This window comes from Martes martes (assembly GCF_963455335.1).
Source record: "Martes martes genome assembly, chromosome: 7".
NCBI classification, from domain to species: Eukaryota; Metazoa; Chordata; class Mammalia; order Carnivora; family Mustelidae; genus Martes; species Martes martes.
The window spans coordinates 143,723,414-143,751,277 of NC_137894.1; the positions used below are offsets into that span (position 1 = coordinate 143,723,414).

The following is a 27,864-nucleotide window of genomic DNA, read 5'->3' on the forward strand; positions in this document are numbered from 1 at the left end:
TGAGGCTCTGGATTCTGCCCACTCCCCAGGCCCCGGGGGTGAGAGCAGGGGAGCCAGGCACAGAAACCCTGCTCAGCGCCGAGCTTCCAGCTCCGCCATCCTCCCCAGCCCAGGCCCAGGGCTAGAAGGTCACCCTTTCCTCCACTGCATCGTTCCATCCATTAGGCCAACAAATATACCCACTGACCACAGCCGGAAGCAGCCAGGCGCCAGCTCGGGACGGCAGTGAGTCAGCTGGCCCGTGTCTCCTGCCCCACCTCCAGGTCCTGCCAACGCCGGGCATCCAGGCTCTGGGATCCAGGGATCCAGGAGAGCGAGGAGAGGCCCAAAACCCAGCTCTGGGGAGGGCAGGAAGGCTTCCAGGAGGAGGCCCCAAAGCTCAGAGGTTCAAGCAGAGGGGCAGGGAGCGGGACAGGGGCAGCTGGCAGAGGCTCTCACACCGAGCAAGGACTCGGTGCATTCCGAGAATCGCGGCGTCCCCATCCAGGAGTGGCCCTGATGTGCCTGTGTCTCCAGGCTGGAGAGTGTCCAAGAGGCAGTGAGCACCTTTCTTGGCTGGCTCTCCTGGGGACTCAGGGCCCTGAGGGCCTGTTGCCAGAAGCCACTCCTGTGCTGGGGCTGGCCTGAGATTTCCTGGGCTGGGCAGAGGCTACCCATGCCCCTGGGAGTCTGCATCGACGGGCCTCTCCCCACCAGACAGAGGCGCACGGTGGGTCCTGGGGTAGAAGCTGGGGCAAGGCTGGGGAATGCCCTCTGCCCTTCCGTGGCCAGTCCCACCCACCCGGCCCGCCTCCCCAGGCTCTGAATTCTGCAGGTCTCCAGAAAGGTTTGTCAGACGAGCCCAGGGACAGGGACGCTCTGTCCCACGTTCTCATCTCGCCCTTAATTACAGGCTTTAGAGGCTCCTGTCATTCTCCTTTGCAGGTGGGGAAGCGGAGGCTTGGCAGTTAAAGTCGTGTCCAGGCCTGACTCACACCCTGAGCACTGGAGCGGGGCCCTGGGGGCAGGGGCTGTGTCTCTGTCAACAGACCCAGGCTGGACAGAGGTCAGCCTGCCTCCACCTGCCCCTCACTCACCCATGGTTCCCTGGGCCCTCAGGCCTGGGGCGATCTGCTCCCTGTGAGCTCCGACTGAGGGTTACACACCCCAAGGGACTTCCAGAGCTGGGGGCCGCCTCTCCCAAGCCGGTCAGCCAGGCTTTCTGAGCGTGCCAGGGGCAGGTCCCCCACCCCAGGGAATGTGGGGGTCATGGACCAGATCCCGCAGTGCAGCAGGATTGATGAGGCAGGGCAAGAAGGAGGGGGTGGCAGAGAACACGGCCCCAGCACTCCCGCGGGCCGGCAGCAGGCGCGGCTTCCTCCGGCCGTTGCATGCAGGGTCCAGCTGGTCCAGCCTGCCCCAGACCGCCACGCCCCAGCGGACTCTGCTGCGAGGCCCGCAGGGGCTGGCGCGGCTGGTGGGGGCTCTGTCCACCGCAGGACGCCCGCGAGGGACCCTCAGCCGGGGATCCAGAGGCCAGCGCTGGGGTCCCAGGTAGGGGCGAGGCAGCCGAGCGACCGCCCGACTCGGACTCTGCCCCTGAGCCCCGCGGCCGAGCGGCCCCGACGGCTCGCTGGCCGCGGGGGCTGGACCGGAGGAGGGGTGGGGGCGAGAAGGCCCGGCGCGGGGGACACCAGGGAAGCGGCCCGCCGCGAGGTCCGAGGTGGGGGGACTTTCCCAGGCCCCGGAGCCGCGTCTCCCGCCCCCGCCGCCGCCGCCGCGCCCGCCAGGACCGAGGCCGGCAGGTGCGGAAGGGGCGGTGCGGGCGCGGCGGCACCGGCCGGCGCGGGGAGCCTCCCGCCGACCCCTCCCCGACTCCGCCCCGGGCGGGGCCCGCGCCCCACGTGGCCGCCGGGGGCGGGGCGGGGCGGGGCGGCACCTCCTCTTCCGCGCGCCCCGCGCCGCGGGAGCCCAGCCCGGCCCGAGCCCTGCGGAGCCCGCGGCCCTGCCCGACCCGAGCGAGCGCCGCCGCGCCCCCGCCCGGTAAGTCCGCGCCTCTGCGCCCCCCGGAGCCGCAGGGGAAACTGAGTCCGAGCGCGGGGGCTCCTGGGCCGGGGAGGGGGGTTGGGGCAGCGCGGCACGGGGCGGGCGGGCTCCCGGCTCGCGGCTCGCGGCTCCCGCGTGGCCCCCCGGAGACCCCGGCCCGGGGCGCAGCCCATCCCGGACGGCCGAGCCCCTCGCGGGGACGCCGCCCGCGCGCCCTGGCCGCGGTGGTGGGCCGAGGGTCAGCCCGCCAACGCCCCGCCCGCCGCGGCCAGAATTTCCCGTCCCCGCGGCGGCCACGTCCTGACCGTGAATCAGCCACAGTTGGGAAAATCAACTTCAACTTCAGGGTCGGCAGCCGGGGGAGCCCGGCGAGCTGCGCGCGGGCCTGGGGTCCCGCCGGCGCTGCTGCCCGTAGCTGCCTGGGCGCGGGTGGGCGCACACGGGGGCCCTGGCGCCGCCACACGCAGCCTCGGGGGCACGAGCCCGCGTCTGCTCCGGGTTCCTCCTGGCTGGGTCTGGCAAACCTGGGGGTGGGAGGCTGGCTGTGTGCCCCTCCAGCCCCACCCCTGAACCCCCTTCCCAAGGAGGGAAGTGAGGAATGAGCACGACCTCAAGAAGGAACTGGGGTTACCAGCAGTGCCCCCATCAGCCTCCAGCTGCTGGGGGGGGGCAGGTGGGTCTGTGTGCCTGGTCTCCTGAGCTTTGGTAACCTAGGGACCCCCCCCCCCCGCAGGGCGGCCGGACTCCCGCTGTGACCACAGCAGCTAGTGCCCTGGCCTAGCCAGCCTCGTTTGGCCGTGTGGGCGGGCATGGCTCTGACCCTGCCTGGGTCATGCGTACCCTCAGGGGGAGCTGGGGTTGGGAACTTCCCTTCCCACCAGCCCCACCTCCTGCTCCCTCAGGTAGTCGGACCTGGGCAGGACACTTGCCTGCTCTAGGCCTCAGTGTCCCCATCCGCACCCTGAAGGATGGGGACAGTGGTTCAGGCGTGGACTTCCTCCCTGTCGCTCTCAGTGGGGAGGAAGAGACCCCAGACCCCTTCACAGCGCCGTCCAGGACAGGGAGCCTTCGGGGAGGGGGTGTCAAGGATCTGGGGTCCGGGCTCTTGCACTCCCCGCGCCCACTCCCTCACCAGGGCAGCATCAACTTGTGACTTAAAAAGCCAGGTTGGGCACTAGCCCCCAGCTGACCCCTGCCCGGGCCCCACCTTCTGTCTCCCCCGAGGAGCTCGGGGCTGGTGGACAGCTCGTCACGTCTGGCAGACGGGCCGAGGGGCCCTGCTGGGGAGAGGACCGCGGTGATCAGGTGGGGCTGCCCTCCTGGGACCCACCCAGGCAGCCTGTCTGTCAAGGTTGCCCTGGTTTCCAGCAGAGCGTTAGCTCTCAGGTGAGGCCCCCCACTCCGTGGTGGAGCTGATGGCTGTCGGAGCTCCTTGCGCACGCCTCACGTGCCGGGACCCGGGAGCTCCTAACCTCACATACACTTTGTCCGCCTTTCATCAGAGTGCGGTGATTTTCCAGGCTGGAGAAGTAAGCAGGTGCCCAAGGGCTGGGGAGGGATGGAAGGCAGCTGCCCGCAGGTGCAGGGCACGATGCGGCCGCCCCGGTTCCAGACCAGGGCAGGGAGTGTTCTCCAGGGCTCCCCGAGGAGGAACCGGAAGGCAAAGACCCCCGGAGTCTGAGGGATGTGGCCTGACTCAGCTGCCTGGCTCCTTCCCGCACTGGTCTTGTACACAGCTGGTGTCTCATAGCTGCATGGTTCGAGGCCCAGTGGACACAGTGGATTGGGAAAGGCATGTGCACCTCCATTTCAGGACAGTGGACAGAAGTGGGTCTATGGGAGGTTGAGGCTGAGCCCAGGCAGGAGCCAGTCTCTTCAGGGCTGTCCCCAGACAGCGCCATGCCTGGGGGACCCTGGACGTCCAAGACAAGGAGGCTGGCTTCAACCCATTAGGAAGGAGTGCGTGTGACGGGGTGAGCTCCCCATCACTAGGGGTGACAGCAGGGTCTGACCCTGTGGTGCCTGCCAGCCACCCCCTGGTGAGGAGGGTCTTGTGCGCTCCAGCCGGTCCTGAGCGGGTGTGGGGACTGTTCGCCCGGCTGCCCCATCTGCCGGCTGGAGAGAGCACTCGGAGATGAAGGGAAGCTCTTTCTTGGTGACCGCCAGCCTCCTCCCCTGCCAGGCAAGGAGAGGGGCAAGGGTGGGCCTGCACCTTCCCAAGCTGTGATTAAGGAAGGGACTGACTGGGTGGGGGGCTTCTTGGGGGCCCCCTCTGCCGGGTGCACCGCCGCCTCCTGAGAGCGGGCCCAGGGGCCAGCCCGCGCACGGCAGCTTGCCCTCGGGTCCTGAGCAGGGTCTGGGCGGAGAACGAGCGAATGACAGAAGGAAGGAGTGAGCCAGGCAGCCTGCCACGTTCCCACCCCACGGCCTCCGACCCTCGCATCCACCCAGTGAGGCATGGGTACTGGGATGATCGTCTGATTCACAGGAGAGGAAACCGAGGCCTGAGGCTCTTGGGTTGTAGAGTCCTGCCACTCCAGCGGGACGCATTTGTAAAGCCCCTACTGTGTGCATCCGCATCTGTGCTCGCCTCACTGCTCCAGTGGAGCGTAGAGGGCGTGCAGCTCCGGGGTCAAGGAGAGAACAGGCTGGGCCATGGGGGCACATGGAGGCCAAGGCTGGCCCCATGTCCCTCGTCACTGCCACAGGACCCTCGGGTCCCTGCACCACCACTCTGGGACTAGGAGAGCTTTGTCCCAGCCAAGCAGCAGCCCTGGGGCTCCCTGCAGGGGAGGGGCAGGCTCTGGGGCGCCCACCTGTAGGGCTCCAGAGCACCTCAGAGGGGTGGGCAGCAGCCGCAGGCCTGCTGAGCTGGACCCCAGGAGCCAGTGGGCCCTTCTAGCCGTGGGGGGTTGGTCACAGATGCCCGGATGGCTAGACCACACAGAGGCCCCTCCCCCGGGGCTCCCCGAGGACAGAATGCTGTCTTCTGCCCACACCACCCCCATGGCTACCTTCCCACCCAGCCCCGCCTCATCCCTGCAGTTTTCCCTGGTCAGGGCCCCCCTCCCACCCGTGGGCTGCAACTCCCTCACAGAGAACCCCCTTCCCTGCGAGCTGGGCCCAAGCAGGGGAGGAGGGGCTGGAAGGTGGACGGCCTGGGCCAACCCCACAGGGAAGGCAGAGGCCCACCGAGCAGGGGTGCATGGCCACGGCCACCGAGGGTCATCAGGTCGAGCCTTCCATGGCTGGGAGACCAGTCGGGAGACACACTTTGGGGAGCGGAGGCAGATGGTGCCTCCCATTTAGCAGATGAGGCCGCAGAGGCCTAACCTCCAAGCCTCGCCTCGAGGCTAAACCAGGGCACAGTGGGTCAGGGAGCAGGCCAGCTCCAGACACACACACAAGGGCCTGGGTGATGGCTTCCCCGCACCGCGCCCAGCGCCCATCGTGCCCAGCCAGCACTGCCCCTACACGCACAGCCCGTGGGGCGGGGGTTTCCCTGTTCCTGAGCTCAATCTTGGCCTTGCTGAGTGCTGACAGACATGAGTGTGGGTGCCAGCATGGGCCCTGGCCAGCTGTGTCAGACGGCCTCAGTCTCCCCGTCTGTGCCTGCGCCCGGGCCTCTCGGGCTCCGGGTGTCGCCTCAGCGTGCAGCCTGCTTCCCCCGCCGTCCGGGTCCCCATGCGCGGGTCCCCATTCCTGCTCCCCAGTGCAGCTCAGCACGCGAGGGCAGGAAGGCCGACGTCCGCTCCTCGGCCGCCCAGAGGTGGGGCTGGGCACTCCCTGTCCCCCTGCCCTGTCTCCACCTTCCCACATGCGGAGACACGCGTGTCGGAGAACAGGAGCACGACGGGCGCGGAGGGGAGCCTGCCCTTCTGGAGGGACACGCGGGCCTGCCTGGGGCTTCGGGGCTGCCGTGGAGGTGGGGCCACAGCCCAGGAGGGACCGTGCAGGCCAGGCAGGCCCAGTGGCCGGCAGGGGGGCCAGGCTCAGCCAACCCAGCATCCCCGGAGAACATCCTGGCCACTTGAGGATGGGAAAACCAAGTCCTCCATGGGCCTGGCCCTCGGCAGCTGGCAAGGAATGCCTCGCGGCATCTGCTGCTGCCGCCCAGCGCCTTGCTCACCTGCCCAGCCGGGGGGACCCGGGGACCGAGTGGGGGCTGCGTCCCGGCTCCATGTTGGCCCCTGGCACCCTGGCTAAGGAGGAGGAGGCGGCGGTGGGTGCCGTGGAAGGGTGGGCACTTGGACACTTCCGGGGCCTGGTTTAGAGAGGGCGTCCCGTGGATCTACCCGCAGGCTCCGGGGCCGGCATTGATGTGCTCGGCCCCGTTTGAGGGCTGGACCCGGGGCCTCGGCAAGTCCCGTGATTGTCCCAGGGACACAGCCAGGCCGCAGCAGAGCCTGACCTCACCCAGAAGCTGAGCCATCCTCTGCCCCCGGGGCCCTAGCCAGGGCCCTGGCAGTGCCGGCGGCCCCTCCCCCACCCTCAATCCGCGGCTTTGTTCTCCCTGCTCCTGGGCGCCCGGGGCAGCCTGGGCCGGGACTGCGGGTGGGGCGGGCGGCCTTCAGCCCCTCCCCTACAGCCTGAGGCCCGCAAGCGCACACATCAGGGCCCAAAGCCTGAGGCACTGAGGGTCCTCCCAGACTGGGTGAGGCCTTTCCTGAGGGCAGCAGGGATACAGGGAGGGACAGGGGACCTCCTGGAGGAGGCATCTCTGAGCTGCCTGCCTCTGAACGTGGGGGGGCAGAAGCCAGAAAGGAGGGATTCTGGCGGCCAGCCCGAGGTCCTCGTGGGGTCCCGGGGAGGCCCTGCGGGTGGAAGGTGCGGTTGGGGGCTGGGCCTGCCACAGAGAGGCCCCAGGTTCGAACGCCGCCCCGCCGCCCGAGGCCGGCCAGCTCCTTGCGCTCCCTCGCACCCAGCCACAAGTCTGTACCCATCACTGCCCTCAAGCAGTCACTGACAGAACTGGCTCAGCCACAGAAGGTGGCAGCAGTGGCCTCTGTGGTCCTCGGCCACACCGTGCCACTCTCCAGTGGCCAGACCCTGGACCCGAGCCCTGAGCGTGTCAGAGGTGGCCGGGCCCTCCGGGGAGCCCCCCGGCCCTGCTCGTCGCGCAGCCGGGGAGATGGAGGCTCGGTGACAGCAGAAGGCCGGGGCAGACCCTGTCCCCTCGAGCCCTCAGCACAGGTGGAAGCGAAAGCTCGGCTTCCTGGCACGGGTGCCTCCGCCCTTCCTGCCCTCCCCTGCGCCGGAGCCATCCCTGGGGGAGGCGGGACTCCCAGACCACCCCCAGCCCTTTTTCAGAAATGCAGATGGACAGCGCCAGGCCCAGGGCTGCGCCGCCAGCACCCTCCTCCTAGGGGCCAAGGGCAACGGCAGCCCCAGCGCCCCCCCCCCCCCCCCCCGCCACTTTCTGGCAGGCGTTTCCTGTTTGCCCAAGGCCATCCTCTACCCCAGGGCAGCCCTCTCCTCGGCTTTCCGTGCTTCCACCCACTTCCAGTCCTAGCCCCGGAGGCCGGGACCCAGGGAGGGTGCAAACAGGCCCGGCCTGGGCACCGTGTGTCAGCCGGCCGTCCCACCTGCCCCCCACATCCTGGACCACAGTGGCCCACATCCAGGCCTGGCCTCCCTGCCCAGCACGGTCCCCTGGCTCTCAGCGCCAGCCCGCCCAGCCCTGCACCCTCGGTCCCCCTCTACCCTGCGTAGCTGTAACCTCACAGAGGAGACCGGCGGAGTTCTGCCCTGCCTCCCTGGTGACCTGCGTGGAGCCCAGTGCCCCGCAGAGACTGTGGGTCTTTTCTGTCACTGCGTTCTTCCTCTTTCTAATTATGAAAATGACCACATTCACCCCAGATGCAACTTGTGTTAGCATTCAGGCGTGTGTCTGGTGGGACATGCTGGATGGCAGAAATCCTACACAGTATGACTTGGTGTCCTACTTCCTGTCTCCGTTTCTCATTCAGCAGCGCCATGAAGGCCTTGGTGCCCACCCGCACCCCCCCCCAGCAGCCCCTCCTGTCTTGTTGCTGGGTGGGCAGTGGCCCGGCAGGCCTCCTCGCACACAGGGGGAGCGTTCAGGTGAGGGCTTGGGAGCCACGGCCCCGTGCTCCGTCCTGGGACTGCTGGCTGCGGGGAGCTGGCGCGCTCCCGGCACGTGAGGCGGGCCAGGGGCTGCTGAGGACACCACCACATGGCCAGGGCCCCCTGCACTCTGCACCTGTGGATGGGTGGGCGGTGGGTTGGCGCGCCGCGGTTCCTCCTTCCCCAAGGCCCGCTGTGCCCAGGCCCCCGGCCCGGGATGACCCCGTGGTGGGCGACCCACACAAGTCCTCTGAGGGCTTACAGCCTGGTGGGGAAGGGGGTGCAGGCACTAGAGGCTCAAAAGGAGCCAAGGTGATGGGGGGGAGGGGGGATCCAGGGAGGAATCCGCTCCAGGGGCTTCCCCCAATCCCGCCGGCCCCGGCTGCCCCTGAGCTCTAGGGAATTTGCTGCTGGAAACGCAATATAAGAGTTGCCAGGCAGTGGAAAAATTTGGAGCTAAAAATACAGCATGGCAGCCCCTGCCTCCCAGTTCCGGAACCCCGCTCCTGCCATTGTACCCGCCTTCCCCAAGGAAGACAAGCTCACTCTTTGCACCCCGCCCCCGCGCCCTCACTGGCTCTGGGCCCAGAAGCACCCCAGCCCCTGTGCTGATGCTGGCGGGGCTGCCCTGAAGCCGCCTCCCCACAGCAGCCGGCCCATCTCCCGGTGCCCGTGTCCCCAGCCGCTGCCCCACCTTACCCCTCACTCCCCCCCGCCCCGCGGTCCCCCAGCCCTCACAGTGATCTAGGAACAGAAGGCCAAATCCGCTCCTCACAGGTGCCGAGCTCTGGCACTTAGTCTGGGCTCCCCACCCCGCCACACCGTCCAAACCTGGGGGGATCCATGCGGCGGCCTCCCAGCAGCCATGCCCAGGACCTAGCCTGGTGCTCGGTGCCCACCTCAGGAGGCCCTCTCTCATCTGCATGGCAGCCGTTGGACTCTGAGGGCAGGTGGGGGCGGGGGGGGGGGGGCTTTGACCCTGTCCCCTGTCCCCTCCCCAGGAACACACTCTGCTTGACAGACGCCTGCCAGGGGCGGTGGCTTCTTGTGAGTCAGCACCGCTGCCCGGGCATGTGGGTGCCCGGTTGGAGGAGCTGGTACTGCTGTTCGGGACTGGCCGGGCGTGGGCAGAAAGGCAGGTGGGTGTCTGCACCCACTCCAGGTCCTGCGTGGGCTGGGCGAGCTCGGGTGAGCAGCCCACCCTGCTCAGTTGACCCAGGAGAGCTCTGAGGGGGAAGGCGTGACCCTGCCCCAGCGGGATCCCCACTTCATTGGTTGAGGAAGCCGAGCGCTGAGGGTTGGGGAACTTGCCACTCGTGTCAGAGCCCCGGTATGTTCCTCTGCAGAGACCCCTGCCCACCAGAGCTCCCCTGGTGCAGGGGACGGACGGACCTCCCGCACTTGGGGGGTGCTGAAGCGCCCCTCACTTTGCAGCCACCCGACCGACTGGGTGCAGCCTGGACCTCCAGACAGTCGTGCACTTCAGCCGGCGGTGCGGGCGGCAGAAAAGGCTCCGCAAATGCAAATCCCTGCGCTGCCCGCGCCCCTCGTGGGGTGGGAGGGGCCGAGACCACATTCCTGAGCGTGTGGTTCCGCCCCCACATGGGGTGGGGAGCCCCGGATCACATTCCTGAGCCTCTGGCCCCGCCCCACCGCGGGCAGGCGGAGTCCCGGAGGGTCCCTGCGACCCCGCCCTGTCTGGGCGCCGGGCCTGGCTGGTGGCCGCGGGCGGGGCCGGGCCGCCCACGCGCGGTGCTGGAGGGCTCCCGAGCGCTCCCACGGTGCCCGCCGGGTCCGGTTTGCCCCTGGGAGCCCCGCCGCACCTGTCCCCGCACAGACCCGGCGCAGAGGGGCCGAGGCCGGTCCCCGGGCGCACAGCCAGCGAGCCCCGCGGCCTGGCCTCTGCCTCCCACGCAGGTCCGGGGCCTGCCGGGAAGGGTGGTTCCCCGCGCTGTCCTCCCGACGGCGGGAAATGCCCGCTTCCCTCGGCGGCCCCGGGCAGCGACGTTCAGCCAGCGCCGGTCGGGGCCAGCGGAGGCCGCCCCTCCTGAAGGGCTCCTGGCGGGGACCGGGTCTCCGTCACTTGCATCCGGAGGGTGGGAGCGCTTTCCCGTTGGATCACGCGTCTGCGCGGTCACTGTTGCTGTGGGCGCCCCGTGCTCTCTCCGTGTGGACGCTGCGTGCGCGTCTGTCCATCCTCTGCTGCCCACGTGCCTGCATGCGAGGCCCTCGTGTGTGTGCCGCGGGCACGCACTGGTCTACGCACGCGTAGGACACACGCGTGGAGGGGCTGGACCAGCTTGTGAACTCAGCCCCAGACCACACAACTAGCATCCTTCGTGGGCAGGCGGGTAGTCGAGGCTGATCACCCCCGGCAAGGGGGCGGCTGGTAGGGTCTCCTGGGGCAGTGAGCTGGGTGCCACAGGGAGGCCTAGGCAGAGCCGGGTGGTGCTGTCTCTGAGAGGTTGTTTCCTGCATCTAGGGAACCCTGGGGCTCCTGGCTGGAGAAGACACTGGGGATGCTGGAGGCCGGGCCTGGGAGAGTTGGTGCTTCAGCCTCTCCGCATGTGCCAAGGAAACCGGGACTGGGGCCAGTGGGGCGGGTGTGCGGGCGGGGAGGGGAGGGTCATTCCTGGCTGCGTCTTTTAAGCTGCAGCAGCCACGGTGGGCGGCAGTGTGTGCCAAGGCCGCTCTGCTGTGCTCTTCATGGTGCCGGGAGCGGCCCCCTCCCCCGGTCCCGGGAGGTGGCCCGGGAGGGACCAGAGCCCCGGCCGGCAGCAGGGCTGCTCAGCGGTTCACAGGGATGAGAAGCCAGCAGAGCGAGAGGGGCAGCCCAAAGCAGGGCTCGGAGTGGGTGGGCAGAGGCAGCCGGGAGGTCCTGCGCATCTGGGTGAGTGGACCGTGGGGTACGGGGCAGTCACGAGGGCTAACCACACGCCGCGCCGCTCCCTCCCCGCAGGGATGCCCACACCCACGGCCTCCCAGGATGCTCCCAGTGGGCCGTTTCCGGAGGTTTGGGTGAGGACAGTGCGTCTCCTGCAGGGCGAGTGGCCCGGTGGGCCCAGAGCCCACGCACCAGCAGGCCGGAGCCTCTCTTCCCCTCAGCCAGGCCTCCTCCTTGGGGCACCCCATGGGCCTGCGTGGCAGTCAGCCAGGGCCTGGGTGGGGGGCTGCAAATGGAGGAGAGGCTTCTGGAATGCCAGGCCGTCCCTTGCGGGGGAGGGGGGCTCGGGGAGCACAAAGGAGGACACCCAAGATGCTCACTGAGTCAGAGGGGGAGCAGGGCCTCCAGGAATGCCCACCGTGAGCCAGGCCAGGGACAGACTTCTGGGCTCCTGTCCCCACTCAGCCTCCAGCTCCTGTAGGGCTTCCGATGGCCCCGGAGCCCCCCCTAACATTCTAGGTCCGGCAGCCCTGAGAGGGAGGCCGGGCTGGACAGCCAGCCTCTCTCCACCCTTGGCCTGGGGTCCAGGCTCACTCGGTTCTGCCCTTTCCAGCTCTGGGGGTTGGGCACGTGACCTGGCTCTCCAGTGCCACCCTTTCTTCTCCTGTAACCTCGGGGGCTGGGGTGGGCAGTGGCGAGGCCAAGCCCTGGGCCTGAGGCATGGCGGTTCTCCCACGCTCTGCTTCTCGGGCCGCCTCTCAGCAGCTCCGCGCCGTCCTTCTCACGCACTAAATGCAAGACCCAAGCCATACATGGTTGCAGGAGAGCCTGGCCTGCCCCTGACCTTTGAGGCCAGTCCCCAGGGGCTCTGGCCAAGGACAGAGTCACCGCCAAGGGCCCCTAGGAGCGTGGCTTGGTGGGTGTGGCAAAGGCACAGAGGCACAACGGGTATGGCCTCCTTTGGGGAAAGGCTGGTGTTGGGGGGCATTCTTGGAGGGGGGTCGCCCCTGTTGAGGCTGCATCCAGTAAAGCCCACGTGCCAAGGGTTTAGGGGACACCCGGTCCTCTGCCCATACAGCCTGACCACCTGAGGGCCTCGGAGGCCAGGGCCTTGCAGGGCTGCTTCCCCACGGGGCCCTGGCCATGCTCGTGATGGGGGTGGGCACCAGGCATGACCCTCGAGTCGGCCCCTTCCCTAGCCACACGCCTGAGGCTGTGGGCAGCCCCCAAGTGCCCATGGTCTGGAACAGCCGCTCCCGGTTCTCCCTATCTGACCCTTTCCCCGGGGCAGGGGAAGTGCTCTGGGACAAGATAAGGGAGCCCCAGAGACGCCACTTCTGGTGCACCGTCACCACTGGGTCAGTGGTGTTCCTGCCGGTGTGGCCACCTCGAGATCCTCCGGCGGACAGGGAGGTGGTCCGTCAGGGGAGCGCGTGAGAAGCCCACGGACGGTGGCGGCCCTGACGGGGCGAGGACACAGCTTCCCCCCTCCCAGGCCCGTTTGGTGGGTGGAGGAAGACACCGCAGGGGGGGACCCCGCCTCCCGTCGTGGGCTGGGGGCTCACGGCAGGTCTCCCTCCGGCCCCGCAGTTCGGCAAGATGTCGGTGAAGGAGGGTGCTCAGCGCAAGTGGGCGGCGCTCAAAGAGAAGCTGGGGCCGCAGGACTCGGACCCCACGGAGGCCAACCTGGAGAGCGCGGACCCCGAGCTGTGCACCCGGCTGCTGCAGATGCCGTCCGTGGTCAACTACTCGGGCCTGCGCAAGCGCCTGGAGAGCAGCGACGGCGGCTGGATGGTGCAGTTCCTGGAGCAGAGCGGCCTGGACCTGCTGCTCGAGGCCCTGGCGCGCCTGTCCGGCCGCGGGGTGGCCCGCATCGCCGACGCCCTGCTGCAGCTCACCTGCGTCAGCTGCGTGCGAGCCGTCATGAACTCGCAGCAGGGCATCGAGTACATCCTCAGCAACCAGGCCTACGTGCGCCAGCTGTCCCTGGGTGAGCCGCGGCCGCGGCCGGGGGCCCAGACGGCCTCCGGAGCTCAGGCTGGGGCCCCGCGACACGGAGGGCAGCGGGAGGGTTTCCTGAGGAGGAACCAGGTGCCCGTTCGCCCCGGGTCTGAGACGTCCGGGTCAGCTTGGAGCCATGGTCCACCGGCAGCACCTAGTTGCTCCCTCTGTTCCGTGGCTTTGCCTGGCCTTCCAGTCCAGCCCTGTGCCTGTTCGCGCCCTGCCCCCTTCCCCGCCTCCGGCCTACAGCACCCTCCACCCCCACACCTGCCACCCTAGCCCGTGCCCTGGCAGCCAGACTCACCTGGGCCAAAGACACGTCCCGCCGCGCACCCCCGCTTACACTGCACCTGGCCGCAAGCCCCTCGAGCCTCACGGGTCACCGCCGCTCAGTTCTGGCCAGCACTTGCAGCGGGAGGCGTCCTCCACCTCCCGCCACACCTGCCCCTGCCCACTCTGTGCCCCGCTCCCACCTCCTGCTCAGGCTGCTCTGTGCCTTGTGCACCTGCTGACTCCTTAAGTTCTCACTCACGATCACCTCCTCCAGGAAGTCTCCCCAGGATGCACCCAGTGCTAGTCTCCTACCTTTGGGAGTGACCTCAGGTGGTCCTTCGTGAGCAGGGGTCCCACTGTGTTCCTGGCCTGCCAGGCTGTCCTGCTCTGTGGCAGCAACCATGTCCCCCTGATGCTTGGGGCTCCAGGGAGGGGTGGGGGAGTGATGGTGGGTTGGCCCATGGCAGTAGGCGCATGCCTGTGTAGAGTCCTTTGTGGTCTCTCAGCGGGCCAACTGAGGGACACCCCCAACGCTTTCCCAGCCCAGGGAGGGGCTCATGACAACAAGGAGATACCCTGAGCTGCTGGGCAAAGACATGGGCTCGGCCCAGGAAGCTGTGTCAGCGTGAGCCTTGGGCCCAGAGCCAGCAGGGACCACTCTCAGAGCTAAGGCCCAGCTCAAGCAGACTGTCCCTGCAGGGTCTGCCTCTCCGGTCCTGGAGAGATCAGCGCCCCGGGAGGGGGAGGCCAGCCCCTGATGTGGCCCGTGGGCTGGTGCAGAGTGCCCCCTGGTGTCCACCTGCGGGCCCTGCCTGTCCCGCTGGAGTGTGGGTTCAGGACAGCCGGGAGCAGGAGGAGCCCAGGCCTGGGATTGATAGGGGCCCCCGCTGAGACTCCCTGGCCCTCCGCAGCTCTGGACACGTCCAACGTGATGGTCAAGAAGCAGGTATTTGAGCTGCTGGCTGCCCTGTGCATCTACTCCCCTGAGGGCCACGGGCTGACCCTGGATGCCCTGGACCACTACAAGGTGAGCCCCGGGGCGCCTGGGTGCAGGCTGGGCCAGGCGCATGCTGCATGCTGACCCCGCCCGGGGTGCGTGCTGACCCCGCCCGCCCCGCAGACGGTGCGCAGCCAACAGTACCGCTTCAGCGTCATCATGAACGAGCTCTCCGACAGCGACAACGTGCCCTATGTCGTTACTCTGCTCAGCGTGGTCAACGCCATCATCCTGGGCCCCGAGGACCTCCGCACCCGTACCCAGCTGCGCGGGGAGTTCACGGGTAACTGCCCACGGCCCGCCCCGGTGCCCCCTGCGGGACCCCGGAGGAAGGCTCTGGGAAGCGGCCCCCAGCCGCTCCCTGTGGTGGACTCGGGGCCCTGGGGCCCCGGACATGAGTCCCGCATGGCTCTCAGTGTGAGGCTAACCCCCCAGTTCCAGTCCTGCCAGTGGTGGCCACGCCATTTAGTGGGACGACGGCGTGTGCCCTCCAGAGTGTTCCTGGCACCTGCAGGAATGGCATGTTCCCCTCCCGCCCCACGGGCGTTCTGGTGGTGGGAATGAACCCAGGGAGAGGGCAGAGGGGAAGGTATCAGAAGACGCAAGCAACCTGGGACGGGGGGTGACCAGAGCAGCCTCCGAAGCCCGCAGACCCCATTGTCCCTTCCCAGGGTTGCAGCTGCTGGACATTCTGACGCGGCTACGGTGAGTCCCCATCACTGTTCTCCAAAGCCAGGCTCACCCTCCCCTTGGGCCCGGAGCAGCACCTCCAGATGGGCAGAGGGGACTTCCGGGAGTAGCCCCCGTGGGCCCGCCCCGCGGGACCCAGGTCCCAGAGACAGCGAGGTTGCCATCTGTCATGCTGCCTGACGGGCCGCCCTGCAAAACCTCCCGGTCCAGCAGCTTGGGGGTTGCCAGATACAACACCGGACGTCCCGTTGGTGTGAGCACGTCCCCGATGGAGCACAGGGCACACTGACGCTAAAAGCACTTGACGTTTTCCTGAAACTCAAACTTACTTGGGTTCCAGGAACCCATGTAGCTGAGAAAGCCTCTCCCGGGCCCCTGTCAGGACCACTGTCCCGGCTACGGGGGCCACGTGCCCAGCACACCCCGCTCAGGGCCGTCTGTGCGTCTGTCCAGGGTTGGGAGGGAGACGGGTGGGGCAGCAGCCTCAGCCCATCCGGCCCCTCTCGCCCCAGGGACCTGGAGGACGCCGACCTGCTGATCCAGCTGGAGGCCTTCGAGGAGGCCAAGGCCGAGGACGAGGAGGAGCTCCTGCGCATCTGCGGGGGCGTCAACATGACCAGCCATCAGGAGGTCTTCGCGTCTCTATTCCACAAGGTGAGCCGGGGGCAAGCTTGCGGGGAACTGGCTCCAGAGACGGGGGTCCAGGGCTCTGCCGTGGCTGCCTTCCCTGCCCCAGGAGACCCCACCCTGACCAGAGGCATAGGGCCAGATCTGGTGCCCCAGCAGGGAGCAGCGAGGGACCGGGGGCGCTGGAGACAGGAGGAGCCCAGAGCCAGAGCGGGCAGCCTGGGGGCAAGTCTTCGCTGGCACAGGCCCAGAGCCAAGGCCACAGGACCCTCGAGGACATTGTCCTAAAGATCAGACGTAGCTGAGCTGTCCTGAGCTCCAGCCAGCAGACGGGCTCGAATGGCCCCAGGGGCTTCTGGACCAGCAGGAGGCCAGGAGGCCGGGTTCTGGTCCAGCTCAGGCCCTCCCCAGTGGGAGCGCCTGCCCTTCACTGAACCCACAGCTCTCAGCCAGGGGACGAGTGTTGCCAGGAGACATCCAGGACATCTGGATGCATACGGGGAGTCTCAGTGGGGCAAGGGGTCCCACTGGCTTCAGGTGGGTGGAGACCGGGGATGCCAGGACACCTCCCACCACACGGAGGGCCGCTCCTAGCATGGAGAGGTGTCTAACCCCCAATGCCACCTGTGCGCCAGTTTGGGAAGCCCGGCTCCGGCCCATGTGCAGGGCCCCTGCGAGGCACAGAGCAGTGATGGGGCGGACGTCCCTGGTGGTCTGAAGCCTGCCGTTGTCAGCCTGCCCCGGGAAGGGCGCAGCTACCAAACTGTCCTTTTCCTCCCCGCCCAGGTGAGCTGCTCCCCTGCATCTGCCCGGCTGCTGTCCGTGCTGCAGGGTCTCCTGTACCTGGAGCCCACCCTGCCGTCCAGCCAGCTGCTCTGGGAGGCCCTGGAGAACCTGGTGAACCGGGCCGTGCTCCTGGCCAGTGATGGTGAGCGGGTGGGGCAGCGTGCCCCTGACCCCAGCCCAGCGGACAGACACTGGGGTGTTAGACCACGTGGGAGGGCATCCCTCCTTGGCCCCTTGCCGCCCCCCACCTGCTCGGGCATTCTGCCCTGACCCTGGACACCCCCACACAGTCCAGGAGTGCACCCTGGAGGAGATGGTAGAGCGGCTCCTGTCCGTCAAGGGGCGGCCACGCCCCAGTTCCCTGAACAAGGCCCACAAGAGTGTCCAGGCCGACCTAGGCCAGAGCCGGAAGGACAGCACGCCCCAAAACAGTGGCTCCCTGAAGGCGGGTGTAGAGGACCAGCAGCCGGAGACCGGGCTCAGGGGTCTGCACCTCACCGTGCAGAGGGCGGACAGCTCGGTGGCCCCACAGCTGCAGACACCCGCCCGGGTCCCACCGGCTCCCCCGCTCCCCGGCTCCTCCCCAGCAGGGCCCCCTCCCCCGCCCCCACCACCCCCACCGCTCCCACCGACCCCACTGCCAGTCCTGGGGGCCCAGGCCTCCCCACCTCCTCCCCCACCCCCTCCCCCACCCCCTCCCCCACCCCCGCTGCCTGTCTCTGGCGGGGCCCCACCTCCCCCACCTCCCCCACCTCCCCCACTCCCGGTCCTGGGGTGTCCCCCACCACCCCCACTACCTGGCCTGGACGGGGGCCTCCCTCCACCCCCACCCCTGCCCGGTCCCTCCGGCGCCTCTCTGGTGGGTGGAGAGGAGATCATTGTGGCGCACGCGATCCCGGCCCAGGGCTCTGCCCCAATCCCAAGCCACCGGCAGGTCAGCGCTCCCACCCTGCGCATGAAAAAGCTCAACTGGCAGAAGCTGCCGTCCAACGTGGCCCGAGGTGAGGACTCCCGGTCTCCCTGAGCAGCCGCCTTCCCGAGGCCGCGGACCCCGCCCTGCTGCGCACACACCCCCCCAAACCGCGCCCCCCCCCCCGCCGCTTGTGGTGTATGTGCCCGGGGCCGGGAGTCGTCCCCCCCCTCCCCTCCCCCGCGGGCAGGACTGGTCAGTCTCTGCCCTGGGCTCCGCTCCCCGGTTGTCAGGGACGGGGGCGGGGGCGGGCCATAGGTCATCTCTGAAGACCCTTCCTCCCCCTCGCTCGTGCCCCTGTAAGCCGAGATGTCTCTCTGCTGCCACAGCCCCTGCCCTGCCCGGGCCCCGGGGTGCTGATGCTCGGTCAGAGAAGGTCAGGGCCGAGGCTTGCGAGACGCCGGTCCCCCGCCAGCCGGGACACAGGCACGTGTGCGTCCGTGCGCGTGCGCGGCGTGACGGCGACCAGAGGGCATCCTTGGCCCCCAGGGCGGGCATGAGCCTGACCGGGGACCCCGCCCCCCAGAGCAGAGCTCCATGTGGGCCTCGCTGAGCAGCCTGGGCGCCGAGGTCGTGGAGCCCGACTTCTCCAGCATCGAGCGGCTCTTCTGCTTCCCCGAGGCCAAGCCCAAGGAGCGCGTGGCTGCCCCCGCCAGGAAGGAGCCCAAGGAGGTGGGGCCGCCCCGCCCGGGCGGGGGGTGCGGGGGTCTCCGTGCGGCCGCAGGTACCAACACCAGGGCGGGGTGTTCTCCAGATCACCTTTCTGGACTCCAAGAAGAGCCTGAACCTCAACATCTTCCTGAAGCAGTTTAAGTGGTGAGCAGCCCGTCCTGCCGAGCCCCTGCCCTCCCGGCTCCTGCCATCTCAGGCTGCGCAGTGCCCTGGATGGGGGGCCGCTCCTGGGAAGTGCGACTCCCTCTCCCTGGGGCCAGTGGGTGCCTGCAGACCGCCCCAACTGGGGGCCCTGGAGAGCCCCAGCCCACTCCCTGGGGAAGCGGAGGCCCAGACAGCAGCGGGCAGTGCCCCCAGCCCCCGCGAGTCCTTCCCCGCAGCTGCTGGGCGCTGGCTCCTGCCAGGGAGCTCCCTGGGCAAGCGTGAGCCCGCCTGCCTGGGTCCTGAGCAGCCCCCAGGAAGGAGGAGTGGGGGTGCCCTGACAGGCAGGGAGCACAGGAGTCAGCCCCCAGCCACATTACTGTGCGACCCCAGGCAGGTGGGTTGTCTTCTCTGTGTCCCCGCAGCTCGGGCCGGAGCAGCAAAGAGGTCATGGGCTGAGGGCAGTCCCTGACCGGCAGGGTCCCCAGGAGCCCAGGGTGGGGGGCCGGTGCTCTCTCTGCTCCCACCGAAACCACAGCCTCTCTCCTGCAGCTCCAATGAGGACGTCACTGCCATGATCCGGGCTGGGGACACCACCAAATTCGACGTGGAGGTTCTTAAGCAGTTCCTCAAACTCCTTCCCGAAAAGCACGAGGTGAGTGGGGCAGAGCCTTGCAGGCCCTGCCCGGGCGCTCCCCACAAGGGAAAGAGGAGGGGACACACGGACACACAGAGCTGTGCTGGACGTGAGTGGGCCCTGGCGGGGCAGGCGTGGGCAGGTGCCGAGCGGTGCGGGGGCTTCCTGGGAGGGGGTGGGGGCTGGAATCCCACGTGTGGGCCTCCTCCCTGCAGATCGAAAACCTGCACTCGTTCACGGAGGACCGCGCCAAGCTGGCCAACGCCGACCAGTTCTACCTCCTCCTGCTGGGCATTCCCTGGTGAATGGGCCGCCCTCGGACCCCAGGGCCCACTGGCAGGGATGGGGCCGGGGGAGCCGGTCCCAGACCTAGAGGAGGGAGTGCGGCTGTGCAGACCGTTCCCTTGGGGCTCCATGGGGAGCGCCGCACGTATCATTCACACTCCCCCTGCTCCGAGAAGGGGGGGAGCCCTGCAGGGGGACAGCTGTCTTCCGGGTCCCATGTGGGTGCTTGTTTCAGGTGCCCCTTCCCAGGCCCCACCCCGGTCCTTCGGAGGCCCCGTCTGGAACCTGGCCCGGAAATGTGGACGCTGACCAGGGCCAGGCCGTGGGCCCCCGCACTACAGGCCCCGGGTGGGTGGGGGGACCCAGGCCCTGATTCCCCACTCTGTCCCCAGCTACCAGCTGCGGGTGGAGTGCATGCTGCTGTGTGAGGGCTCAGCTGTCGTGCTGGACATGGTGCAGCCCAAGGCCCAGCTGGTGCTCGCGGCCTGCTGCAGTGAGTGGGGGGCACAGCCTGGGGCCGGGGGGGCCCGGAACCCACACGGCGAGTGGTCCCGGGCACGGACCTTCCCCACCTCACCATAGACACACCCCCTACCCTAAGGCGCGCGCCGCGCTTGCACGCTCACGTGTGCACAGACGCACGCAGGCACAGGCAGGCTCGCACTCACGTGTGCACTCACAGACGCACGCAGGCACAGGCAGGCTCGCACTCACGTGTGCACTCACAGACGCACACAGGCACAGGCAGGCTCGCACTCACGTGTGCACTCACAGACGCACACAGGCACAGGCAGGCTCGCACACTCAGGAGCAGGGCACACACGCACACGTGCACACAGACGCAGCCCCCCGTGCATGCGCTGGCACACATACACAGACAGGCGTGCACATCAAGGGCCGTGCTCAGGGACACCTGTGAATGCTCAGCAGTCTCTCCAGAGGAGGGTCAAGCAGGGACGTACCCCAGCCCCGGGGCAGGGATGCACACAGGGGACATCCGCTCCCATGTCAGCCACCATCCCTGAAGCCCCAAGGGATGGTTAGCTGAGAACCAGGGAGGCCACCGCTCCAACCTTCAGGAAGATTCCCCTCGGCAGCATCACACCCGGAAAGGGGCCGGGGTCCTCTGCTCGCGGGGTGGGGAGGGTGCAAGCGGGCAGAGTCCCTGGGCCCGGTGGGGGCTGGAGCGCCTAGGGTTCCACCCTGGGGACCACACCCTGGGGAGGGGAGGGAAGACCCCCACACCACAGCCGCAGACCCCGCGCAGCACCCACCCCGCCCTCAGCCCTGGCGCCCCCCCACAGGCCTGCTCACCAGCCACCGGCTGCCCGTCTTCTGCCAGCTGATCCTGAAAATTGGAAACTTCCTCAACTACGTAAGCGGGCTCCGCCCCAGCGACCCCCCATGCCTCCCCCCTCCCACCGGGCCTCAGGGGCCCTCACTCCCCACCCGGACCCTCGCAGGGCAGCCACACGGGGGACGCCGACGGCTTCAAGATCAGCACGCTGCTGAAGCTCACGGAGACCAAGTCCCAGCAGAGCCGCGTGACCCTGCTGCACCACGTGCTGGAGGTGGGACCCCGGGCCGGCCCCACCCCCCCTCAGGCGCCCCTGGGGCCAGGGTGTGGCCACCGCGCTCACCGACCTGTCCTGTTGCAGGAGGCAGAGAAGGGCCACCCGGACCTCCTGCAGCTGCCCCGGGACCTAGAGCAGCCCTCCCGAGCAGCCGGGTAGGTGCCCCTGCCCCCGCCACGGGGCTCGCCCGCACCGACGCCCCCACCAGCACCCCCGCCTCTGGTCCTGGCCAGTGAGGTGGCTGAGCCAGGCTGGGCCCCCAGGAACCACTGCCCCCTAGAACGGTCATGTTCACGTCTGAATAGGACTTTGGGTCCATCGTGGCCTGTTCCTAGGTGATTTACAGGAGGAGACTGAGGCCTAGGAGTGGTAGGGAGCGACCTGGTCGAGGTCACACCAGGGATTAGGCTCATGCCACCTTTTCTCAAGGCTGAGCCACGTAACAGCCCATGAGGAAGGCCGTACCACTCCCATTGTACAGATGAGGACACTGAGGCCCAGGCAAGTGGGGCTGCATTCCTGGGGTCACTCAGCCCAGAGGAGCAGCTCAGGGAGGGGGGCCTGGACCTTCCAACTCCAGGTACACGCTGCTCCGTGAGGTTCTCAGGCCTGAGAGCCCAAGATGGGCTGAGCTGTTGGGGTCTCTGTCCCAGCCCTTCACGCCCGGCACGCCTGGCCCTTCCCAGAGCTCTGATGTGCTTCTAGAACCTGGCAGCGTGCAGCCCAGTGTCCCCCCCACTGTCCCTGCGGGTGTGCTGTCTGCTGTCCCCTGCCGTCCCTGCGGGGGTGTGCCGTCCTCTGTCCCCGCCATCCCCGTGGGTGTGCCACCCAGTGTCCTCCGCTGTCCCCACGGGTGTGCTGTCCACTGTCACCCGCTATCCCTGAGGGTGTGCCGTCCACTGTCCCTGTGGGTGTGCTGTCCAGTATCCCTGCCGTTCTGCCGGTGCGCAGGCTGAACGCCTGCTGTCGCTCCCACCGGCCCCCCCGCTGACGTGCAAGACGACACCAGCTGTCGCCTGACCCCGCCTGGCTCTGGGGTTTTCAGGATCAACCTTGAGCTCATCCGCTCGGAGTCCAGCACCAACCTGAAAAAGCTTCTGGAGATGGAGCGGAAGGTGTCGTCCTCCATCCCGGAGGTGCAGGAGCAGTACGCCGGGCGTCTCCAGGCAAGCCGGGCCAGGGTCCGGGCCAGAAGGCAGCTTGCTGGGGGGTCTCCCGGGTTGGGGGGGAAGACAGGCCAGGGTGAGGGGCCCCGTAGGAGGACCACATGCTGTCCCTGATCCCAAGGTCGCTCCCACAAGGGAGGGGCTGCCTCTGAGCCTGGGGCCTGCAGTGCCCAGACCTCCCTGTCCCGCTCGGCCGGCAGCCGGCAGCGGCCATCCCCCTCCGGCAGCCGGGCCCCGCCGGCTCCCCCGGGGCCGTGACCCTCTGAGGGCCGGTGGTGCCTTCGGTGGAGCTCTCCCTGGGCCGTGACCGCGCCCTCCTGTCCCCAGGCCAGCATCGAGGCCTCCCGGGCGCTGGATGAGGTGTTCCAGGCCATCGAGGAGAAGAAGCTAGAGCTGGCACGGTACCTGTGCGAGGACGCGCAGCGGCTGTCCCTGGAGGACACTTTCAGCACCATGAAGACTTTCCGGGACCTCTTCGTGCGTGCCCTGAAGGTGGGCCGGGCCCGCACCCCGTCCCCGGGCTCAGGCAGAGCTGCTGGAATCACCGGGGTGCCGGGCTCGCGCTGTCCTTCGAGGGCTGGGGGTCACGGGCTCCCCGTCCGCCCGCGCAGGAGAACAAGGACTGGAAGGAGCAGGCGGCGAAGGCCGAGAGGAGGAAGCGGCAGCTGGCGGAGGAGGAGGCCCGGAGGCCACGCGGCGAGGACGGGAAGCCTGGTGAGGCCGGGGGGGGGCCTCCGAGGGGCCGGGGCTGCACGTCCTCCAAGCTCTGGGGGCGCCGCCCACCCCCTCCAGGCCATCGTCTCGGGTCCCGTGGGGGGGCTCCAGGGACCCGCGGGCAGCCGATCTGAGGGTCTCGGGGCCTTTCAGTGAGGAGGGCAGTCGGGAAGCAGGAGGAAGCGTGTGTCATCGACGCCCTGCTGGCCGACATCAGGAAGGGTTTCCAGCTTCGGAAGACGGCCCGGGGCCGAGGGGACGCGGAGGGGGGCGGCAAGGCCGCTGCCACGGACCCACCCGGGGACAAGGCGCCTGGTGAGAGCCTCTCCCACCTTCCAGCACTGTCCCCGCCTGCTGTCCTTGCTGCCCGCTACCTCCCCTCCTCCAGGAAGCCCTCTCTGACCTCGTGGGAGAACCCTCACGGTTGCCTTGCTACCAGAGAAATGGCACAGCCATGAGGTGGGGTTAGAGGGGCAGCTCGGCCTTCCGGTCCCCTTGCCGGTGGCCGAGGGCTCCCTGCAGCCCCCTTGGGCGGTGGGCCTTTGACCCGTGTCTTGGGGCTCGGGGCTGCTGAGGGGGTGGTTGAGGTGGGCCTGGGGCCTGGGGGAGAGGCGCTCCACTCAGCGTGGATGCCCGGAGTCGGGGGGCTCTTGGGACGGGCATGAAGTTGGCCCCTTGTCCCCCGCGCAGCCACACCACGGGCCCGCTCTGGGAACCCACACTTCGGGGCCACCAGAGCAGGCTCTTGGGGCAGTGGGCTCTGCAGGGCTGGTGGCATTCGGGTAGATGTTGGGGTGGACAGAGGCCCTGTGCTCGGGCACGTCCTCAGGATGGTCTGGGAGTCGGGCGCTGCCCTAAGCTGCCGCGTCCTGTGTCCACAGCGGCCACCAGAGTCCCCGCAGGAGGCACCGGCGGCCCCACCCCTGAGGCCCAGGGCTGGGACCTCTCCGACGCCACTGCCCCTAGCCCACCTCCCACTGCAGACCTGCCGCAGGGGAAAGGGCCTGGGTCCCTGGAGAGGCGTTCTTCCTGGTACACGGACGCCAGCGACGTCCTGACCACCGAGGACCCCCAGAACTCCCAGCCTTGTCAGGGCGCCTGGCCGGTGGTGCTGGGCAGTGCGCAGGCCCTGAAACCTCTCAGGCTGTCTGGTGACAAGCCCCCGGGTGCCACGGGGTCAGGCCGCGATGCCGAAGACCCCACAGCCCCTCGAGGCGTCCGCCGGGCTGAGGCCGACCGCACCGTGGAGGGGACGCAGGAGGCCGGCCTCCCTGCCACAGGCCCCGGCATGCCTGGGGACGGGGACGGGGACCAGGAGGACACAGCCCCAGATTCTGCACTGGACACGTCCTTGGACAGGTCCTTCTCTGAGGACACGGTCACGGACTCTTCGGGGTCCGGCACTCTCCCCAGGGCCCGGGGACAGGCCTCAAAGAGGACGGGCAAGCGAAGGAAGAAGCGTCCCTCGAGGAACCAGGAAGGTAACTTGGGGCTCCTCTGCCATCGTCCCTCATCCCCCGAAGCAGGGCTCCCGGGCAGGCGAGGCCCGTGGAGCGTGGGGACACCGGCGTGTGGTCAGAGCTCGTCCGGCCCCAGCAGGGCCCCAGCCTCTCGCTGCCGCTGGCCGTCCCCTCCTCTTCCCCCCGAGAGTGGGTGATTCCTGGGACACCCCACGTCCTGCAGGAGAGGAGACGGCCACCGTTCCGCGTGGGGGCGGAGCAACTTTGCTTGGGGGAGCGCTGCCCCTGTCCCCACACCCCAAGCCCCCAACTCCTGCTTCAGGCCGTCCCTGGCAGGGAGTGGCAGCTGGGGCGGGTATGGCCCGGGGCTGCCCGAGGCCCAGCGGCTTTGGCTCCGTGTCCACACAGCCCGCGCGCCCGGCGGCCCGGCCCCAGCTCCGAGATCAGGGCAGGCCGGGATTAAGCCATTGAGTGCGTTTCTCTTATTTGAAAGCAGAGGTTGTCCCTGATTCTGACGATAATAAAACAAAAAGACTCTGTGTGATCCAGTAAGGTAGGTACTCATGCTGGTGTCCTGCACTAACGGTGGCCGCGGAGGCCGGGCCCGCGCCCAGCCCCTCCTGGACGCTAACCTGCCTCCCTCCAGCCCGCCTGGGCCTGTTGGCAAGCCCTGCCCTCCTGTGCTGCTGGTGGTGGGACGCGCCTGGCCCTCTGCCTTCTCCTCCCTCTCTGGAAGGGCGGGAGCTGTGCCTCGCTTAGCTGGTGTCCGCTACGTGCCCGGCGCGACCTCGGAACTGTGCGCCGGGCAGAGGGGCCTCGGGAGGGTGGGGGGCCTCCGAGCAGGACAGGCAGGCGGGGGTCGCCTCTGCCCAAGCAGTCCGGCTAACCTGGGGCTTTCCTGACTTCTGTCTCCCAGGGTGGTAACCTTTGCTCTGAGACCTTCCACGGGGCACACCCCAGCTCTGGTCGGGCCACGGATGTCCCCAGGGAGGCAGTGAGGGACAGAGGCCGTCCCAAGGCCCAGCTGCCAGGAAGAGACGGGCCACAGGCCCTCTCCAAGGAATGGACTCACCTCCCTTCCCTGGTAGCCAGGTCCTGGGGACCGCAGATGGGTCTGTAGGCACATCCCGGGTCCGCAGCACTGGGCCTCCCGGGACCCGAGGATGGGCAGGACCATGGTTGTCTCGGACGTGGCCCGAGAGGCTCGCAGATGCAGACAGACAGGCCTGGGGTCCCTGCTGCGTTCCGGGCGGTGCTGATGGCGAGCCGATCCACTTCCTCGGGAGCGGGGGGCCGCCTGCCCCCAGCTCGGTGCTGACCCAGAGGGCCCGGGGCATGGAGGAGAGGTGCAGCCGTGCCCAGAGGAAGCAAGGGCAGGCGAGAAGTCAGGCGCACCCCTCTGGACAGTTCATTCCCGCTCTTGGTACCACCTTTAGCCTCGTCCCAGAGTTTGCTGCTGGGAGTACTTTCGGAGCCTGGCTCTCCGGTGCGAAACACCAGCGTGCACTAGCGAGTGGGGCCGTGGGGTCTTTGAGCTGGGGGGTCCGGCAGCCACGTGTGGCCACTGTCCAGGGGAAGCTTGGTGTGCCCAGCACGGCTCTGCGCCCCCGCAGGACCGCCCCCCGTCCTCTGGCACAGCAGTCCGCTGCCGCCCGCTCGCTCCCCCTCCCCAGGCCCCAGCATCCCCGTGGCTGGCAGCAGGAAGGAGTCCCGCCCTATCTCCTCAAGCTTTTATTTGGAAAAACAGGGAATTTGCGAGACCATAACGACCACCACGTGTCCCTCACCCTGAAACGGCAAGAACTTTCCAAAACTAGCAAAATTATCGGCATTTGTGGCATTGCTCTCAGCTCACGGAGGGACTGGAAGGTTCAAGGCATCTTGCCGCCTGGGCCCCGAACCCGGCCCCCAGGGTGTCCTAAGTGAGGCCGCTCTCACGTGTTCAGGGCAGGAATTCCACACACGTGCCCTGAGTCCTCCCCAGAGCAGGCCCAGAGGGGCTCGGGGCCCATTATCCCACGGGCCGGGGCCCGGAGGCCGACCGCCTGGTTGAGGTGGTGATGTGGGAGCCCCTGCTGTGTGGGGTCCTGGCACCCTGGGGGGCAGGGACAGAAACCCCGCTCCGAGTGACATTTGACTTTCTGCCTCGTTTTTGTGCCCCAAGCACGATCGTCACTCCCGTCTGCTCAGGACCCCGGGGGCCTGGGGTGGGAGGGGGCAGGCGGGCAGGGCATCAGAGGGGAAGCGCAGAACAGGGGCCCTTGGACCAGAGGGCTCTGGGGGGCAGGGGGCCTGCAGGGCCAGGTAGGGGGCGTCCAGGTGGCAGGAGCCAAGGAGCTGGGGCCGCTGGGAAAGGACGGGTCTGGAGGTGCCTGGCGTCAGGGGTCGGGAAGCACAGGGAGAGGCAGCCAGGGGGACTGATGGGGGGTGGGCAGTGTGGCCTGGCCCTCGGGGGAGGGGTGAAGCCAGGTGGGGGGCGGGGAGTGGAGAAGTGGTGGGGAGCAGGGCCTGGTAAGGGTAACGCAGGGGTGGGAAGGAGGAGTAGAGGGACCGGGGCCTGATGGGAGTGGGGTGGGGGGGAGAGCAGGGCCTTGGGGGCGGGGTGTGGGGAGAGCAGGCCCAGGGATCCAGCCTGGCAGGTGGACAGGAGCCCGCCGGCTGGGGTGTCATCCCGGCGACTTCCACCTGGAAGGGTCTTGCTGCCGGAGAGCAAGGGCCTGGGGTCGGCGTGGACCGAGGGAGACGCAGTGCAGCCCTCCGGGCCGTGGCGGTGGGACCGGAGGAGCCTGGGGACCCGGAGGCGGGCACCTTGGCATTGTCCCCAGCAAGTCTGCTCCTAAAGATGCTGTTCCTCTCACTTTCCACAGGCCTCAGCCTTAAGCCCAAAGCCAAGTGAGAGTGCTGCAGCCGGCCCCCACCGCGGTGGGCCCCCGGAGGTACTGCTGAGCTGGGCCCCTCCAGGGCCAGGCTGGAACCGGGCCCCTGGGAAACCAAAACTCTGTGCCTTACCCTCCGGGGAGGTGGGCCTCCCAGAGCTGCTTGGGGTGCTCTGGCCGAGACCCCAGCAGGCCCCAGGGCCCGGCCTCCCGGCCCCCTCCTGGACAACCTGCACGCCCCCAGCCCCCGTGTGGTCTGCTTTCTGAATGCCGATGCCCACGCCCGCACCCGCATGCCCCACGGCACCTGCCCGCAGGGGTGAGGAGCCTCGGCTGTGTCCCCAGGGCGCCTCTCAGCCGTGCCCTGCCCTCCAGCCCCCTGGCGCTCAGAAGCTTCTGGAGATAGGCCCTCACAGACCTCTCCCCACAGAGCCACGGGAGCCAGGCAGAGCTGGAGCCCCCACACCCCGCCCACTGCCCCCTGACCGAGCCCCAGCGCCCTGCTCCCTGCTCCCAGTTCCGCCTCTCGGCCTGCTTACCTGGGCTGAGGCAGAGCGGTTTTTAACTGAGTTGGATGGTTTCTGTATCTGCTCTTCTGCGGTAGCTGAGCTGGGCATAGGTGGGCGGAGGACCGCAGGGCCTGCGGCAGGGGCAGGCTGGCCGGCAGACAGGTGGGGGATCTGGTGGAGCCGGCCCCCACCCCTGTACGCCCAGCCCTTGCTGCCACCGGGCCTGGCCACCTTGTCACCAGAATGACCATCGCGGTGGCTATGGCTGCTGCCACCTCCAGAGGGACTGGGCTCCACCCCTGCTAGGCTAAGAGGAGGCGAGGACCCAGGCCTGGGGGCGGCCAGCCCCCCCTGCCCCACCCCTGCCCCGGGTTTGTGCTCCCGAGGCTGGTGTACGGAGAGGCTCAGACCAATAAAGAAGAAAGCTGGCCCAGGGAGTGCTGCGTGGTGTTCAGGAGCAGCGGGCAAACGGGCAGTGACCCTCGCCGCG

The 27,864-nt window shown here is 68.7% G+C and overlaps 1 protein-coding gene across 3 annotated transcripts; it reads left to right on the plus strand.

Annotated features, from left to right (window-relative positions):
- Positions 1-693: 693 nt before the first annotated feature.
- On the plus strand, positions 694-27,810 carry INF2 (inverted formin 2). Of its 3 annotated transcripts, none has more exons than XM_080808143.1 (23): positions 694-709; positions 12,587-12,986; positions 14,182-14,297; positions 14,391-14,550; positions 14,939-14,972; positions 15,470-15,611; positions 16,371-16,512; positions 16,661-17,371; positions 17,867-18,012; positions 18,095-18,156; positions 18,706-18,808; positions 19,006-19,091; positions 19,468-19,568; positions 20,380-20,450; positions 20,539-20,646; positions 20,734-20,804; positions 21,695-21,815; positions 22,143-22,307; positions 22,427-22,529; positions 22,683-22,844; positions 23,411-24,010; positions 24,483-24,542; positions 26,857-27,804. In XM_080808143.1, exons 2-22 carry the CDS (start codon positions 12,596-12,598, stop codon positions 24,539-24,541), a joined length of 3,654 nt encoding a protein of 1,217 aa, XP_080664269.1. In that variant the 5' UTR covers positions 694-709; positions 12,587-12,595; the 3' UTR covers position 24,542; positions 26,857-27,804. The 3 variants fall into 3 exon arrangements, with proteins under 3 accessions (XP_080664269.1, XP_080664270.1, XP_080664268.1); XM_080808144.1 differs by lacking the exon at positions 694-709 and adding an exon at positions 1,938-2,022 and having other exon boundaries at positions 24,486-24,542; positions 26,857-27,810; XM_080808142.1 differs by lacking the exon at positions 694-709 and adding an exon at positions 1,938-2,022.
- The last annotated feature ends 54 nt before the right edge of the window (positions 27,811-27,864 follow it).